Source organism: Mytilus californianus, unplaced genomic scaffold (genome assembly GCF_021869535.1).
Source record: "Mytilus californianus isolate M0D057914Y unplaced genomic scaffold, xbMytCali1.0.p SCAF_2, whole genome shotgun sequence".
In the NCBI taxonomy this organism is placed as follows: Eukaryota; Metazoa; Mollusca; class Bivalvia; order Mytilida; family Mytilidae; genus Mytilus; species Mytilus californianus.
Window position 1 is genome coordinate 134,528,869 of NW_026262668.1, and position 14,797 is coordinate 134,543,665.

The 14,797-nt window shown below is 33.8% G+C and overlaps 1 protein-coding gene across 1 annotated transcript in view; it reads left to right on the plus strand.

Moving 5' to 3' along the window:
• Positions 1 to 2,957: 2,957 nt before the first annotated feature.
• Positions 2,958 to 14,797, plus strand: part of LOC127731111 (uncharacterized) — a 35,544-nt gene continuing 23,704 nt past the window's right edge. Inside the window, exons 1-2 of the mRNA XM_052239981.1 lie at positions 2,958 to 3,147; positions 9,527 to 9,584. Coding sequence (XP_052095941.1) covers positions 9,582 to 9,584 — 3 coding nt within the window. The 5' untranslated portion in view covers positions 2,958 to 3,147; positions 9,527 to 9,581. The remainder of the gene's footprint in view (positions 3,148 to 9,526; positions 9,585 to 14,797) is intronic.

A 14,797-nucleotide genomic window follows, 5' to 3' on the forward strand; every position in this document is an offset into this window, starting at 1 on the left:
TATGGCCCTTTTTACAATATACGAACTTTGGGATACTTTGCAATAATAAATGTGTTAATCGTCTCATGATTTAATTTGTCCCATTAATAAGAGATATATGAATTAAACGCATAATTAGGATAATAGTTTATCCTTTTTGCTCTTGCTATATGTTTATTCAATTTGTCAGGGTATGGGAAAACTAATTGGTCATAACATTTATGTCTTATGTTATGAATGTTTAAATGAATATTGATGTAATCACCTAATGCAACCTAAACCATACAATATTTACTAATTTAAAGTTAAAAAGTCGAACACTACATGTATCTTTTTAAATTTAATTGTCTAATTCAAGGCAATTTTAAAGGTCTCATACCATATGATAATTATATATCTGGATTTGGCTATACTTTTTGTCCTAATTTGCTTTGTCAGCTTTAAAATTTAATTTAATGAATGGATTTTCAATTATTTTGACCTCGAACATCCAAATGCGCAACTCGTGAAGTAAAGTTGGTACCGTTAATGATATTCTGTAGGTGTAAATTCAATACCAGACTAGAATTAAATAGAAATAAATTACTTTTCCACTTTATTGGTTTTGTATATACCTATCTCACCAGCTATAGATGTTGATAAGAGTTTTTTTTCTATACGAATTTGCATTCTGGCCGTATTTGACAGGGTATGCGACTGCATAGAAATGCTTCAACGCAAGATTTTGAATTTCTTTTACCAGAATACAAGTCATCTATATAAACAGGAACAACGGCAAAGATTGTAAATTTTTCTTTGCATTTTGTTATTACCCAAAACATCAGGAAAATTCAAATCGCAATCAAATTAACTGGAATTTCAAATGTTTATCTTTAGAATTAGCATTGTTAGCTGATTCAGTTTTTTCCTTCTGCGATCAATAACGTCTTCTTTTGTGAACGTTGTTGTCCGTTGTGCTTTGACATATTTGAAATTTTCGTATTTTTATTTTAGGGTGTGTAATTGGTTTTTATCAAACCTTTCTTGATTCTGAAAATTAGTTGAGCATGTGCGAGACAGTTCACATTTAAACAGCATTAGTTTACGGATGTTAAATCTTATAAATAGATTAATAACATACAAATCATGGTAACAAACAAAAGCTTAGTCAAATGCATCAACTCCAAAACAAACGAGACCGGGTGCGTCGACAGAGTGAGCGTTTCCTGCAATGCATACATCATCCATTCAAAACAGTTTAAACGCGGGCCCTGTTTTTTTTTTTTTAATTTATGCAACTACAATATCATTTTTAAAAAGAGATGCGAAGATACCAAAGGGATAGTCAAATTCATACAACAGTCTACAAAACACAAAATCGAAGGCTAAAGAACGGGCAACATGAATCTCACCCAAACCGGGGATGAAAGGGTTGATTGGTTTTGATATTTTAGGAATTTACCCTTTTGAAAAATGCACGTAAAAATAAGGGTTTCGTAGATTTTCAATTGTGATTTTTAGAAATTCCGTCCTTAAATGTGTTTACATTATTGGTGTGAAATTCATTTTATTTATGTAGGAATCGGAGGTGCGATGGGGACGCTGAAGTGCGATGGTCACGCTGAAGTGCGATGGTCTACGCCGAAGTGCGATGGTCCTTTCGCTGAAGCGCGATGGTTTTGCATGACGTTTGGATATTGTGACGTTTTTAAATAGTTATTAAACTAAATGGATTCACAGGCAGGAGGATAAGATTTGTAGATGAAGGTTTCATGCGTACAAAGGAAACAGAATGAAACGAACGATTCAAGTCCCGAACAGTTTTGATCATTAGAGGTGGAGATTACAAACATATGTAAAACTAAGTCAGACAGCAAACCATGGGGAACAAGGCTGCTAAAAGATGATCTTGGTCTTCAGATGGACTAACCAGTGTTCGGAAACATGTATAATGTATGCCGCAAACGATTTGTACGACAAATAAAATGTCTTGATCTTAATATTAATTTTGACTTCTCTTCAAGTATACATCACATGATTTTGTGTGGACAACTTAATGATAAAAGGAACGGTAATATTGTTTTGAAATGTTACCCCTGTCACTTGGAAATTTGATGGTCGCAAATGCAGATTTACCTGGTCTATTCTATATTTACGAACGTCAAACTTAGAACTGAATAAGGCAACTCTTCAAATACACTGTCCTTATTCGTTTTCTAATGCATTACAATACAAATCCGGCTAATCTCGAAAAAAATATTTCGGTGCAACAACGTCATGTCAAAACTTTCACTTTGAAGGTTATTCCGTAACTTGTAGGATTAAAGTTTCTCATTAAAATGGTGTTATTGGTATAAGTAGTGTTTAATTTTCGATTGTATTACACTTATTGGACCCGTTGATACCAGAAATTCAACATGACGGCGCACTCCTAATTATTGCGAGTGAAACCCCCTTTTTTAAGTTTAAAACTTATGGTGAGAGCAGAAATTTAAACTGAAAGAATATTTTCTGAAAAATTCATTAAACCAATTTTCATTTAATAAATTTTGTGATAAAAACTAATAATGGTTTTAGTAATATATATAGCGAACTTCTGTGAAGAAATTAATTAGTTTGACCGTTAATGAACCGACGGACAGATATGTCGTAAATAAGAAAGTCTTAATATGTATACTGACAGATTATCACATTTTGTTTAACTAGGCTTTAGTGCTCATATCTTAACATTTATTATAAACCCGACATAGCAGCATATAATTTCAATAAGTGGACTTAAAGAAAGAAGTTTATATTGTTTATCACAATAAGGATTAGAGAAAATAAGTAAACAGATTTTCTCCATAACACTTATAAATATTAGTATCTACTAAGTCCATCGTATATAATGACCCCATTTAAAAATTATCGCTTGTGATAAGTGATTATTATATACCACCCCGTGTCGTAAAAACACTAACGGTTGGTTTTGACTATGGACAAAGTAATTAGATAATGATGAGATGACGTCAGGACCTTAGAGCCATAAATTGTTTTCCTGGATTCATTTGATTATAATTACAAGGAACTTGAACATTAACGGAATAATATCTGACGATTCTATCGGCTACTTAAAGACACTTGCCTATATTTTACACGTGATAATTGAAGGCACAGTTATGACGTTATAGTGGATACAAGTTAATTAAGGTAAATATATACTAACTGTACTCAGCTTTTTAAATTCGGTCACTAGTAAATCTTTATGTATAACAGGTATCAAAGATAGTAGGGCAATATTTTGTTTTCATTTATCGCATATGTAATTTGTTCGTGTACTTGATCTAAAGGATCAAATGAAGTTCTTTCTGCAGTTACTTCTAAACATTTCCAGTTCAATATATGTGGATCATAATAATGAAACAAAAGTAAGTTAACATTGACGAACATTAAACATGTATATGACATACGAACATTAAACATGTATATGACATATGAACATTAAACATGTATATGACATATGAACATTAAACAAATATATGATATATGAACATTAAACATATATATGACATACGCAGATGCCAAAATAAACAGAACCATTGTAATTCTATGATATTGAAAACGTTGAACTTTCTGTTTGAAAAAAATGAAAACAACACGTTTTTAATTTCATGCGTTCGAACCTATCTTTGATTGGTTTGATAAGAGCAAAATGAAATGTCAATATTGTCTTCTGCTGACAAATAAATCTGAAGATAAAATATGTTTTTCTCATTGTTGAAGGCCGTACCACGGTTGCCTATGATTGTTTTACATCCACTTTATTTGAACTTTGGTGGATAGTTGTCTCATTGGCAATCATACTTCATCTCCTTATTTTTATATTATCGTATCTCGTATGAACTGATCAAACATATATTATATACTTATATATGTAGCCAACCTGTATGAGTGGGCTACAGTCTGTGGGCAGTTAGGGCACAACATTACATTCTTAGAACTAGTAAGGAAAATGAACCCTTATGACACGGACAGTAGAAGAGGTGAATCTGACCTAATGTTTTATTAACTTATTGACCCTAGATAAATAGTTAACAAACACTTAAATTTAAAATTGCCCTTACTTTGAAGAACATAACTTATCCATCAGATAAATTGATTAACTATCACAAACCAAACTATCACCTTATCTTTATATGTATATCTATTGTAATACAACACCTCTAAAGATCTTACATTTGTAGTAGCAGTTGAACTTTTAATTTCTTTACATTTAATTCTTCAATCCTGAATGACATTTCATAAAAAAAGTGCATATAATCTTAAGTATGTCATTTTTACTTTTATCAAAAATAATTGGGAAAGAGGATATGCATATCTGCTTTCAGGAAGATAAACAAATATTTGGTTAGGAACCGAACAACATTGATTTTAACATAAAGGACTCAAATGAGAACATTGTTGAGGGAGTGGTTCTTTTAATAGATTATTTAACCCATTTATTACCGCATAGATAATGTACTTTCTTTAAATTCAGAAAACTATAACTAGTGCTGATTTGATTCAATGCTATAGAGAATCTCAGATATGCTTTATCAGTATTAAAGTGCATCGCCCTGTATATCAATATAATACTTTAAATATGACATTTAAAAATTTGAAGGTTCCAAAGAAGGGAGAAAAGAAGATTAATTTATCCTTCAAATTTACTTTGTCCTCTCACTGTATATTCCAATGTTTGGTTACTATGTAGATCTCACTGCATATTCCAATGTTTGGTTACTATGTAGATCTCACTGTATATTCCAATGTTTGGTTACTATGTAGATCTCTTAAATCCAACTGGTTATACAAAATACAACACTGGCAGCTAGGTTTGCTTTTGATGTTGACTTGTAGCTGGAAAATAACTGTGAATGTCGGCTAAGAAAAGAATAAATTACTTCAATTTTCTAATATCTATTTGTTTGAAGCAACATTCAAACGGCAGCTCCATTTGAAGTATGTGTCTCGCAGTTTATACGACATTTTATGACTTGCTATATCTAACAGGATTTTCTTCGTAGGAGGTTGCTGCTTACAAGAAAGCTATTGCAAAGATGATTGAAAGTTCAACCCTCTCTTCGAAAGGTTTACGGACGCGATCATGATTTGGTTGCGGAATTCCTTTGTCTCTCTTGACCCCCGATATATTTCATTTGTCATAGCTACAGTGACTTCTTCTTTTTCCTTAAAAAGTGAAATCACCGAATGCGTCTTTCACTGCATTTTTTTTTCTTTTAATGAGCAACAGGAAGGGTGACATTGAAGGAACAACTGCTAACCCCTTCGAAACACATGTGCTCACCACTAGTTTTGGTCAGAGTAATGCTGCTAAACATTTGTTGAATATTATTTTACTGCACCAACTGCACTTTTCGACAATTCATATCTCCTCAGTGATGCCCGAGGCCAAATTATTTGAAAATCCAAATTTAATTTGTAAAACGAAGAGCTTATAAACCAAATGGACAAAAGTATAGCCAAAACCGGGCAAGGAATCAAAGCTTTGCATGAGGGAGATATATTCCTTAATTCAAAATTTTTTCCATTTCCAAAATTTTGTAAAAGCAAATTTTGATAACACAATATCCGTATTTATGTGCTGTACCGAAATAATGGCAACTGGGCTGGTGATACCAGTGGGAACTAACAGTCCACCAGCAGAGGTATCGATGTTACAGAAAACGCGAAGAAAGAAGGATTCTAGTTGCATCAACTGTTCAGATTTTCACCTTCTGTTTCCCAGTTAGTTTAAATTACATGTAATAACTAATATTTTGCATCATTTCGTCTGGTTTTATGGTCATGGCCTTGTCTGTCGTCCTATGATTTCTAAGTTTTGAAAGCTCTTTTAGTATATTCTGATTAAAAGAAGTATAGTTAATATGGTTGAACAAAATTGATGTTACTATCTATATTCAAGTCCTTCTTGTACTTTGTGGATATGCTGAATATTTTCAATTCTGTTTCTCTGAGTAGATTCAGCCATGATGATCGTTCTCATCCGTTACATACATTGAATCTTGTTCACCTATCATATACCATTTAAATAAAACTTTATACATTTTGTGCATCCGAAGTACTTTTCTGGATTTACAGTGTGCCTATTGTTTTAGTTTGTTCGGAGTTGTGGCGTTGATGTTATCTGTTTATTCGACTTATGGTTTTTGAATATCCCCGGATACCTTCTCCCTGTTGAAGTCATATTGACAAGAACAAGATATGCACCAGTTGGTAGAACAGATAAATAGATGGGATATTTCACTACACCGAAAAATGAGAGCCTGATTTGATTGACAGGGTAAGAAACAGAGCATCTACAACTAAATCTAAATGTTCAAACATCAAATCCAGTAAAACAAATCTGTTAAAAAAAGTTACTCTTATAGAGGAAATGTTGTCAACTCTCCACCAGAGACCATGTAACGTAGACGTTAGCAAATATAGGTCACCATACGGTTTTCAACAATGAGTAAAACCCATACTCCATAGCAAGTTATTGGAGGCCTCGATGTAGTGTAAAGATGTCATTAGTAGTCAGAGAGAAAAACATGATCTTCTTCAATGCCAAAATATAGGTATCGACTGAAGGTATGGCCGTGAGTGTTCATAGTTGTACAGCAATAATATTAATATTTTAGTTTGGTTTTAATGTATTGATAACAATAGTAATGTTTTAGATTTCAATGAACGTAATCTTTGTAGTACTGGTAAATTATTAAGGCAAGGATTTCGCTACCACAAATTACTGAAATTCTTTACTAAATTCTTCCATAGATACAAATATTTGGTTTGGAAGTTTGGCTGTATTGCAAACGGGATAGAACATCTAAGTTTTACGGTGATATTGTTTACCGATCCCATAAATTTAGATACCATCCGGGTAAACTTATATGCCCGTCAGTGGTTGTCTTTCTTATATGAATATCATAGCTGGTTTTCGTTTATTGTTTTGTGCGTAAATTAGGCCGTTGATTTTCTCGTTTGAGTTGTTTTACATTTTGTTATTTCGAGGCCTTTTGTAGCTTACTATGCGGCATGGGTTTTTTCTCATTGTTGAAGGCTGTACCGTGACCTATAGTTGTTTTAACATCCTCGTTATGTGATCTCTGGTGGACAGTTGTATAATTGACAATAATACCACATCTTCTAATTTTCATCTAAGGGGATTGGTATTTATCCGCTGAAAGGTTAGTTAAACTGAAATATATTCCTGTTTATGAAACTTAGTTGACTATTTTTCCAATCTGTCTTAAAGAATAGTATGAGAACTAATTGTGTAAAAAGGCAGAAAAGTAAATTCTTATTATACTATTGTACCCGGATTTAATGTTAAGTTGTATGTACATTTGTATTCTACTAGATATTATCCATATCTGATTCATATCGCGTCAGAAGAGAAGCTCGTGTCACAGTTGCAATGAATCCTGTTCTTATTGTTGACACAACAGATAATCATTTTGAAAGATGTTTCCTATAGCATTTGGCAGACTAAATAAGATTGCTAGTTATGAAACTTTTATTATCTAATTTGGATATCCTGTAGAATAAAGGAAGATCTAGCTTTTCCTCTTTGATTGGAATTCTAAAGAACTTCGTCTTCAGCAAGTGCCGGTTTCCAAGTAAATTGTCAACTCATTACATCCTTATCAAGTAGTTTACTTAATGTAATTTACAAACAAACCGATAGTGTATGGTTTTATTTCTGTAGGGGCACGGAAATAGAGTAGATAATGGTTAAGCAACAATCGAGGTTTTGAAGACAGATGCAGCATGAGTTTTCTTAATTTTTAAAAATTTTTCTATTTGAATTAACAACTTCACAGCTTTAACCCATCTAAAATGAGCATACTTTTTTTTAAGGTTTTGTCCATTTTCTTGCACAATCCGTCATTGAATTTATAAGTATTTGAAAGTAGTGTTTCCTGTTTTAAGATTATATAAGGGTCGACCTCTTGGCTATCTCATTTTGTACAGAAGTGCTGTTTACGTTCCCAAGGTCATTAGTTATAATATGGCCAACATAGTTAAATGATGTTATGTAGGAATGCAGAATTCTTATAGAGCTGAAGTCGTCAATTTTGAGATCTATGATAGGATATATCCAAGATCATCGAAGTCAATATATCGTTTTTTTTAACGATCAGATTTTTAGTTTTGAAAGTACTCCATCATCGCGCATTCTGATTGACATGCTTGGTATAGGTTGCACTTTGTAAATATAGTTGATTCACAAACCACGCCTCTTTTGAGCAGATACTTTACATTCAATATTTTATTTTGATTACCTACTGGTTCTCACTATGATCACCATGTTTATAGTCTTGAAACACAACTTGATAATTTTACCAGTAATTATTCAGTTGGAGAGCAGTAAAATAAATTTTCAGCGAAACTCAAAATAAAAGTAGGGTACTAAAAATTGAAAAAAAGCTTTAAAACCAGAGGAATTGTAAGCATATCAAAATTGAAAAATGCTGCACAAACCTATGTTGTGGGCTTGGCCAAAAAGTCGTGCATGCGAATTTTCCATTCTAGTATATGATTTTTAAAGATACTTGATTGTAAAAGGGACACAGTTTTAGGCGTAAAAGCAGTACCTATGGGAAATCGCATTGTCTAGTTTCACGCAAGTGTAACCTATAAAGCTGGTATACGCGCGTAAACGTCACTTCCTTTGGGTGTACTGAATCGCTGCAACATTTAGCTATTCTAAGAAGAATAACCGTGGTTTATATCTCCATTGGTTCAAAATTAATTTTGTGGAAGGAGATGTGTATATATATACCAATGAGATAGCAACCTACTTGCACTGACAAAAAAAACTATAAGAAATCAAGAGGTCAATATAAGTGTTTCTGCACATTATGTTAATCGTACCAAGTTTAGAATATATTATCAACGATATGTCATCAATACGGAATTCACAGAAACAATGTTCAGTCATATAACAGAAGACAGATATGACAGACACATGCACATGCAGCGCGGATAACCTAGATTTCTTAGAACTATACTTTTTGCTTTTTAATTAACAAAAGTTATATAAAAGTATGTACAATAAAAACCAATGCAAACACTAAACTCGATAATACAATCCAAATAGATCAATTGATACAAGAGGACTTCTATCAGTACACACTTGAAAAAACACATGCACGGTTATGTTCAAATTTCATTGTAGAATAATATTTAAGTTTAATCATACTAAAATATTAATATTTGCTACGCATTGTTTTTGTCATGACATACGATCTCGTCAAATAACAATTAAAACAAAATATTCAGGTGAATTAAGTTGACTCTCATACTTTTACAACCCCTTTTTATAAAGCATAAATAATGAATGAACAAAATCCTTCGAAGCGTGTCTCGGTCGATACACTCACTCTGGATATAAATATCCAAACATTCAGTCCTATTTTATGAATGAATTCGTTTCTCGCCCATGGATATGTCATGGACTTTTAATTAATTAATTGTGACTTGTGTATTAAACCATTTACGTCTGTAAATAAGCAGTTAACAATAGTTTTTATTTATATAGACAGGATTATAAGGAGGAATAAAAGATGCCAACATAGACTCTACACAAAGCTTAAATGGTAAGTAATGACAAAAACACACATTTTACCAAATAATCTAAATATAGCAAGAAAACTAACAATATTTGTTTATAGAAAAGTTAAACTTAGAACTTGAAATGAAAGAACATAGGCATTTGCTATTTCAGTAGTGAAAAAAAAGACATTAAACCTTGCAGCATCAAAAGCCCTTAGCAAACACAAGTAGTTTATTATACCAATCATGTACCCACAGGGGGCAATAACAAATTATCATAACATACAACATATACAACATAATACAATGTATAGGATACAACTGGTTATTGGTCGAGCAAAGTTATTGCTTTTATTCAGCTTAAGATGTATATAGACTCTGTTCGCGACAAGTTAAAAGAAATGTACAATTAATTCATGCAGAAGTTTTTCGTACAGAAAGATTAGAGTTAATCGAACTTGAGGTTTTCTTTTATTTAGCATTGTAAATGTTTGTGCATAGTAATGAAATGAAAAGTAACTTTAAAAGTCAGTATAAGCACTTGATTATTTATACCATGCGATCATCACGGGTAGCCTTAACAGTTAACGTCACACTTAATAGTCAACAAGTTACTCCGATTACAGACGATAATGTCAGTGCCCTAATATTAAGGCAAATATTTATCACATACTTTACTCTTCAAATGTCTCTTTTGGAGGAGGGGTAGTTGTCAGTATAAAGTTATAACGGCACGTAAGACATAATCAATTATTTCTACAGGACTTTACACTATTTCCAGTGAACATATTCTAAATTTGCATGGAACTACAATAATTGCACTCTACAATTGCATCTATCAAAGAGTAAGTCGGATGCGTTTAATCACTACTTACTTTATAATTTGAGAATTTTAATATGGAACATGTGTAGCAAATAGTTGGACAAAGCATTCACAAGCATTATTCATACATCATTTGACCTCCCATTTAGTAATAGCCTATTAGTACTAGTAATTGATTATTGGTCCAAAGGTCAAATGTTATGGCATCACACTGACCAATAAATTCCGCATGTTTATAGGTTCTATAATTAGTCGGAGCAGTAAATTTTTTGATATGGTTTTTCATTCTGGAAATTTAAAAAAAAAGTGCCTCACTTACGAACTACCGTCAGCTCAATAAGTACAAAACATGTTTTAGTTTTACAGAACAGAAATAACCAACATATATCCGTAATGACAAAAAAAAAAAAAAACGAAAACAGTTGATACGAGATATTTTGAAGATTTTTTTTTATCAATTACTGGTGTATAATTTTTCTTCATTATAAAACCACTGACATGTTTAACGAGTCAGCTAGCTGTCTACAATGTTAACTGGTCAGCTAGCTGTCTACAATGTTAACTGGTCAGCTAGCTGTCTACAATGTTAACTGGTCAGCTATCTGTCTACAATATTAACAGGTCAGCTAGCTGTCTACAATGTTTAACTGGTCAGCTATCTGTCTACAATGTTAATTGGTCAACTATCTGTCTACAATGTTAACAGGTCAGCTAGCTGTCTAAAATGTTAACTGGTGGACTACCTGTCTACAATGTTAACTGGTCAGCTAGATGTCTACAATGTTAACAGGTCAGCTAGCTGTCTAAAATGTTAACTGGTCAGCTAGATGTCTTCAATGTTAACAGGTCAGCTAGATGTCTACAATGTTAACAAGTCAGCTAGCTGTCTAAAATGTTAATTGGTCAGCTAGCTGTCTACAATGTTAACTGGTCAGCTATCTGTCTACAATGTTAACTGATAAGCTACCTGTCTACAATGTTAACTGGAGATACCTGTCTACAGTGTTAACTGGTGGACTACCTGTCTACAATGTTAACTGGTCAGCTAGCTCTCTACAATGTTAGCTGGTCAGCTACCTTTCTACAATGTTAACTGGTCAGCTATCTGCCTATAATGTTAATTGGAGATACCTGTCTACAGTGTTAACTGGTGGACTGCCTGTCTACAATGTTAACTGGTGAATTAGCCGTCTACAATGTTAATGAGAAACGTTAACAGGTCAGCTCGCTGTCTACAATACTAACTTATTAGCTAGCTTTCTACAATATTAACAGGTCAGCGAGCTGCCTACAATTCTAACTAGTCAGATAGCTGACTACAAGGTTAACAAGTCAGCTATTTGTCTACAATGTTAACTGGTCAGCTAGATGCCTACAATGTTAACTGGTCAGCTATTGGCCTACAATGTTAACAGGTCAGATAATTATAACTGCTTTCAATTCTAAATGGTCAGATAGCTGCCTACAATGTTAGCAGGTCACTTTACTGCCTTCAGTGTTAATCGGAAATGTTTAACTGGTCAGCTAACTGACTTTAATGTTGACTAGAAAAAATCTTTATAAGTCTCATTGGTTTTTTAATGTGATAAAATTTTGAACACCATAGATGCTTAACGTTCAAAATTCTGCTTGCCCAATATTCATGTGTCTTTCTCTGTTGTGTAATTCTGCTTAACCAATATTCATGTGTCTTTCTCTGTTGTGTAATTCTGCATACCCAATGTTCCAGTGTCTTTCTCTGTTGTGTAATTCTGCATACCCAATGTTCCAGTGTCTTTCTCTGTTGTGTAATTCTGCATACCCAATGTTCCAGTGTCTTTCTCTTCTCTGTGGGGTTAACGTTCTACATACCCAATGTTTCAGTGTCTTTCTCTGTTGTGTAGAAGTTAACGTTCTACATACCCAATGTTCAAGTGTCTTAATTGATGTGTAGAGGTTAACATTCTGCATACCCAATGTTCCATTGTCTTTCTCTGTTGTAAAGTAGTTAACTTTCTGCATACCCTATGTTCCAGTGTCTTTCTTTGTTGTGTAGAGGTTAACTTTCTGCATACCCAATGTTCCATTGTCTTTCTCTGTTGTATAGTAGTTATCTTTCTGCATACCCTATGTTCCAGAGTCTTTCTCTGTGGTGTAGAGGTTAACTTTCTGCATACCCAATGTTCCAGTGTCTTTCTCTGTTGTGTCGAGGTTAACTTTCTGCATACCCAATGTTCCAGTGTTTTTCTCTGTTGTGTAGAGGTTAACTTTCTTCATACTCAATGTTCTAGTGTCTTTCTCTGTTGTGTAGAGGTCAACTTTCTGCATACCCAATGTTCCAGTGTCTTTCTCTGTTGTGTAGAGGTCAACTTTCTGCATACCCAATGTTCCAGTGTCTTTCTCTGTTGTGTAGAGGTCAACTTTCTGCAAACCCAATGTTCCAGTGTCTTTCTCTGTTGCGTAGTGGTTAACTTTCTGCATACCCAATGTTCCAGTGTCTTTCTCTGTTGTGTAGAGGTTAACTTTCTGCATACCCAATGTTCCAGTGTCTTTCTCTGTTGTGAAGAGGTTAACTTTCTGCATACCCAATGTTTCAGTGTCTTTCTCTGTTGTATAGTAGTTAATTTTCTGCATACCCAATGTTCCAGTGTCTTTCTTTGTTGTGTAGAGGTTAACTTTCTGCATACCCTATGTTCCAGTGTCTTTCTCTGTTGTGTAGAGGTTAACTTTCTGCATACCCAATGTTCCAGTGTCTTTCTCTGTTGTGTAAAGAATCATTTTCTGCATACCCTATGTTCCAGTGTCTTTCTCTGTTGTGTAGAGGTTAACTTTCTGCATACCCTATGTTCCAGTGTCTTTCTCTGTTGTGTAGAGGTTAACTTTCTGCATACCCAATGTTCCAGTGTCTTTCTCTGTTGTGAAGAGGTTAACTTTCTGCATACCCAATGTTCCAGTGTCTTTCTCTGTTGTGTAGAGGTTAACTTCCTGCATAAACAATGTTCCAGTGTCTTTCTCTGTTGTGTAGAGGTTAACTTTCTGCATACCCAATGTTCCAGTGTCTTTCTCTGTTGTGAAGAGGTTAACTTTCTGCATACCCAATGTTCCAGTGTCTTTCTCTGTTGTGTAGAGGTTAACTTTCTGCATACCCAATGTTCCAGTGTCTTTCTCTATTGTGCAGAGGTTAGCTTTATGCATACCCAATGTTCCAGTGTCTTTCTCTGTTGTGTAGAGGTTAACTTTCTGCATACCCAATGTTCCAGTGTCTTTCTCTGTTATGTAGAGGTTAGCTTTATGCATACCCAATGTTCCAGTGTCTTTCTCTGTTGTGCAGAAGTTAACTTTCTGCGTATCCAATGTTATAGTGTCTTTCTCTGTTGTGTAGAGGTTAACTTTCTGCATACCCAATGTTCCTGTGTCTTTCTCTGTTGTATAGTAGTTAACTTTCTGCATACCCAATGTTCCATTGTCTTTCTCTGTTGTGTAGAGGTTAACTTTCTGCATACCCAATGTTCCTGTGTCTTTCTCTGTTGTATAGTAGTTAACTTTCTGCATACCCAATGTTCCATTGTCTTTCTCTGTTGTGTAGAGGTTAACTTTCTGCATACCCTATGTTCCAGTGTCTTTCTCTGTTGTGTAGAGGTTAACTTTTTGCATACCCAATGTTCCAGTGTCTTTCTCTGTTGTGTAGAGGTTAACTTTCTGCATACTCAATGTTCCAGTGTCTTTCTCTGTTGTGTAGAGGTTAACTTTCTGTATACCCAATGTTCCAGTGTCTTTCTCTGTTGTGTAGAGGTTAACTTTCTGCATACCCAATGTTCCAGTGTCTTTCTCTGTTGTGTAGATGTTAACGTTTTGCATACCCAATGTTCCAATGTCTTTTTCTGTTGTGTAGAGGTTAACGTTTCCCTTATGTTTCATTTTATTCACATATTGTATAGACACTTGTCTATTGTTAAATAGATATAAGAAGATGTGGTATGAGTGCCAATGAGACAAATCTCCATCCAAGTCAAAATTTATAAAAGTTTGTTTGTTGAGCTCTTTATTTTTGTTTTTGATTTGTTGGGTTGCTGTGTCTCATTTGAGTTTAAACCACAAGTTCTTTATCCACATTTAATTGGGTTCAATCAAGATGTTGACATCTGGTTTATTTTGGCTATTCCATAACTTACCTTGAGGCATGGCCTTTTGCCAATTGTTGAAGGTCGGACAGGACCTTTTGATTCGATAATTAGATATTCATTTTATCGTCCTTTTTAGACTTCGTCTAAAAGTTCTGAAAAGCAGTCATACCACATGTTAATTTAACGGATAAACGGTTAACAAGGTAGACACTTCAATTGATGTAATACTACATTGACATTTCCAAATATAACAATAATACTTTAAGTGTTATCAACATTTGGTATATATCACGGCATGCTATTTATCAACCACTAGTCATGGTAATGAGTT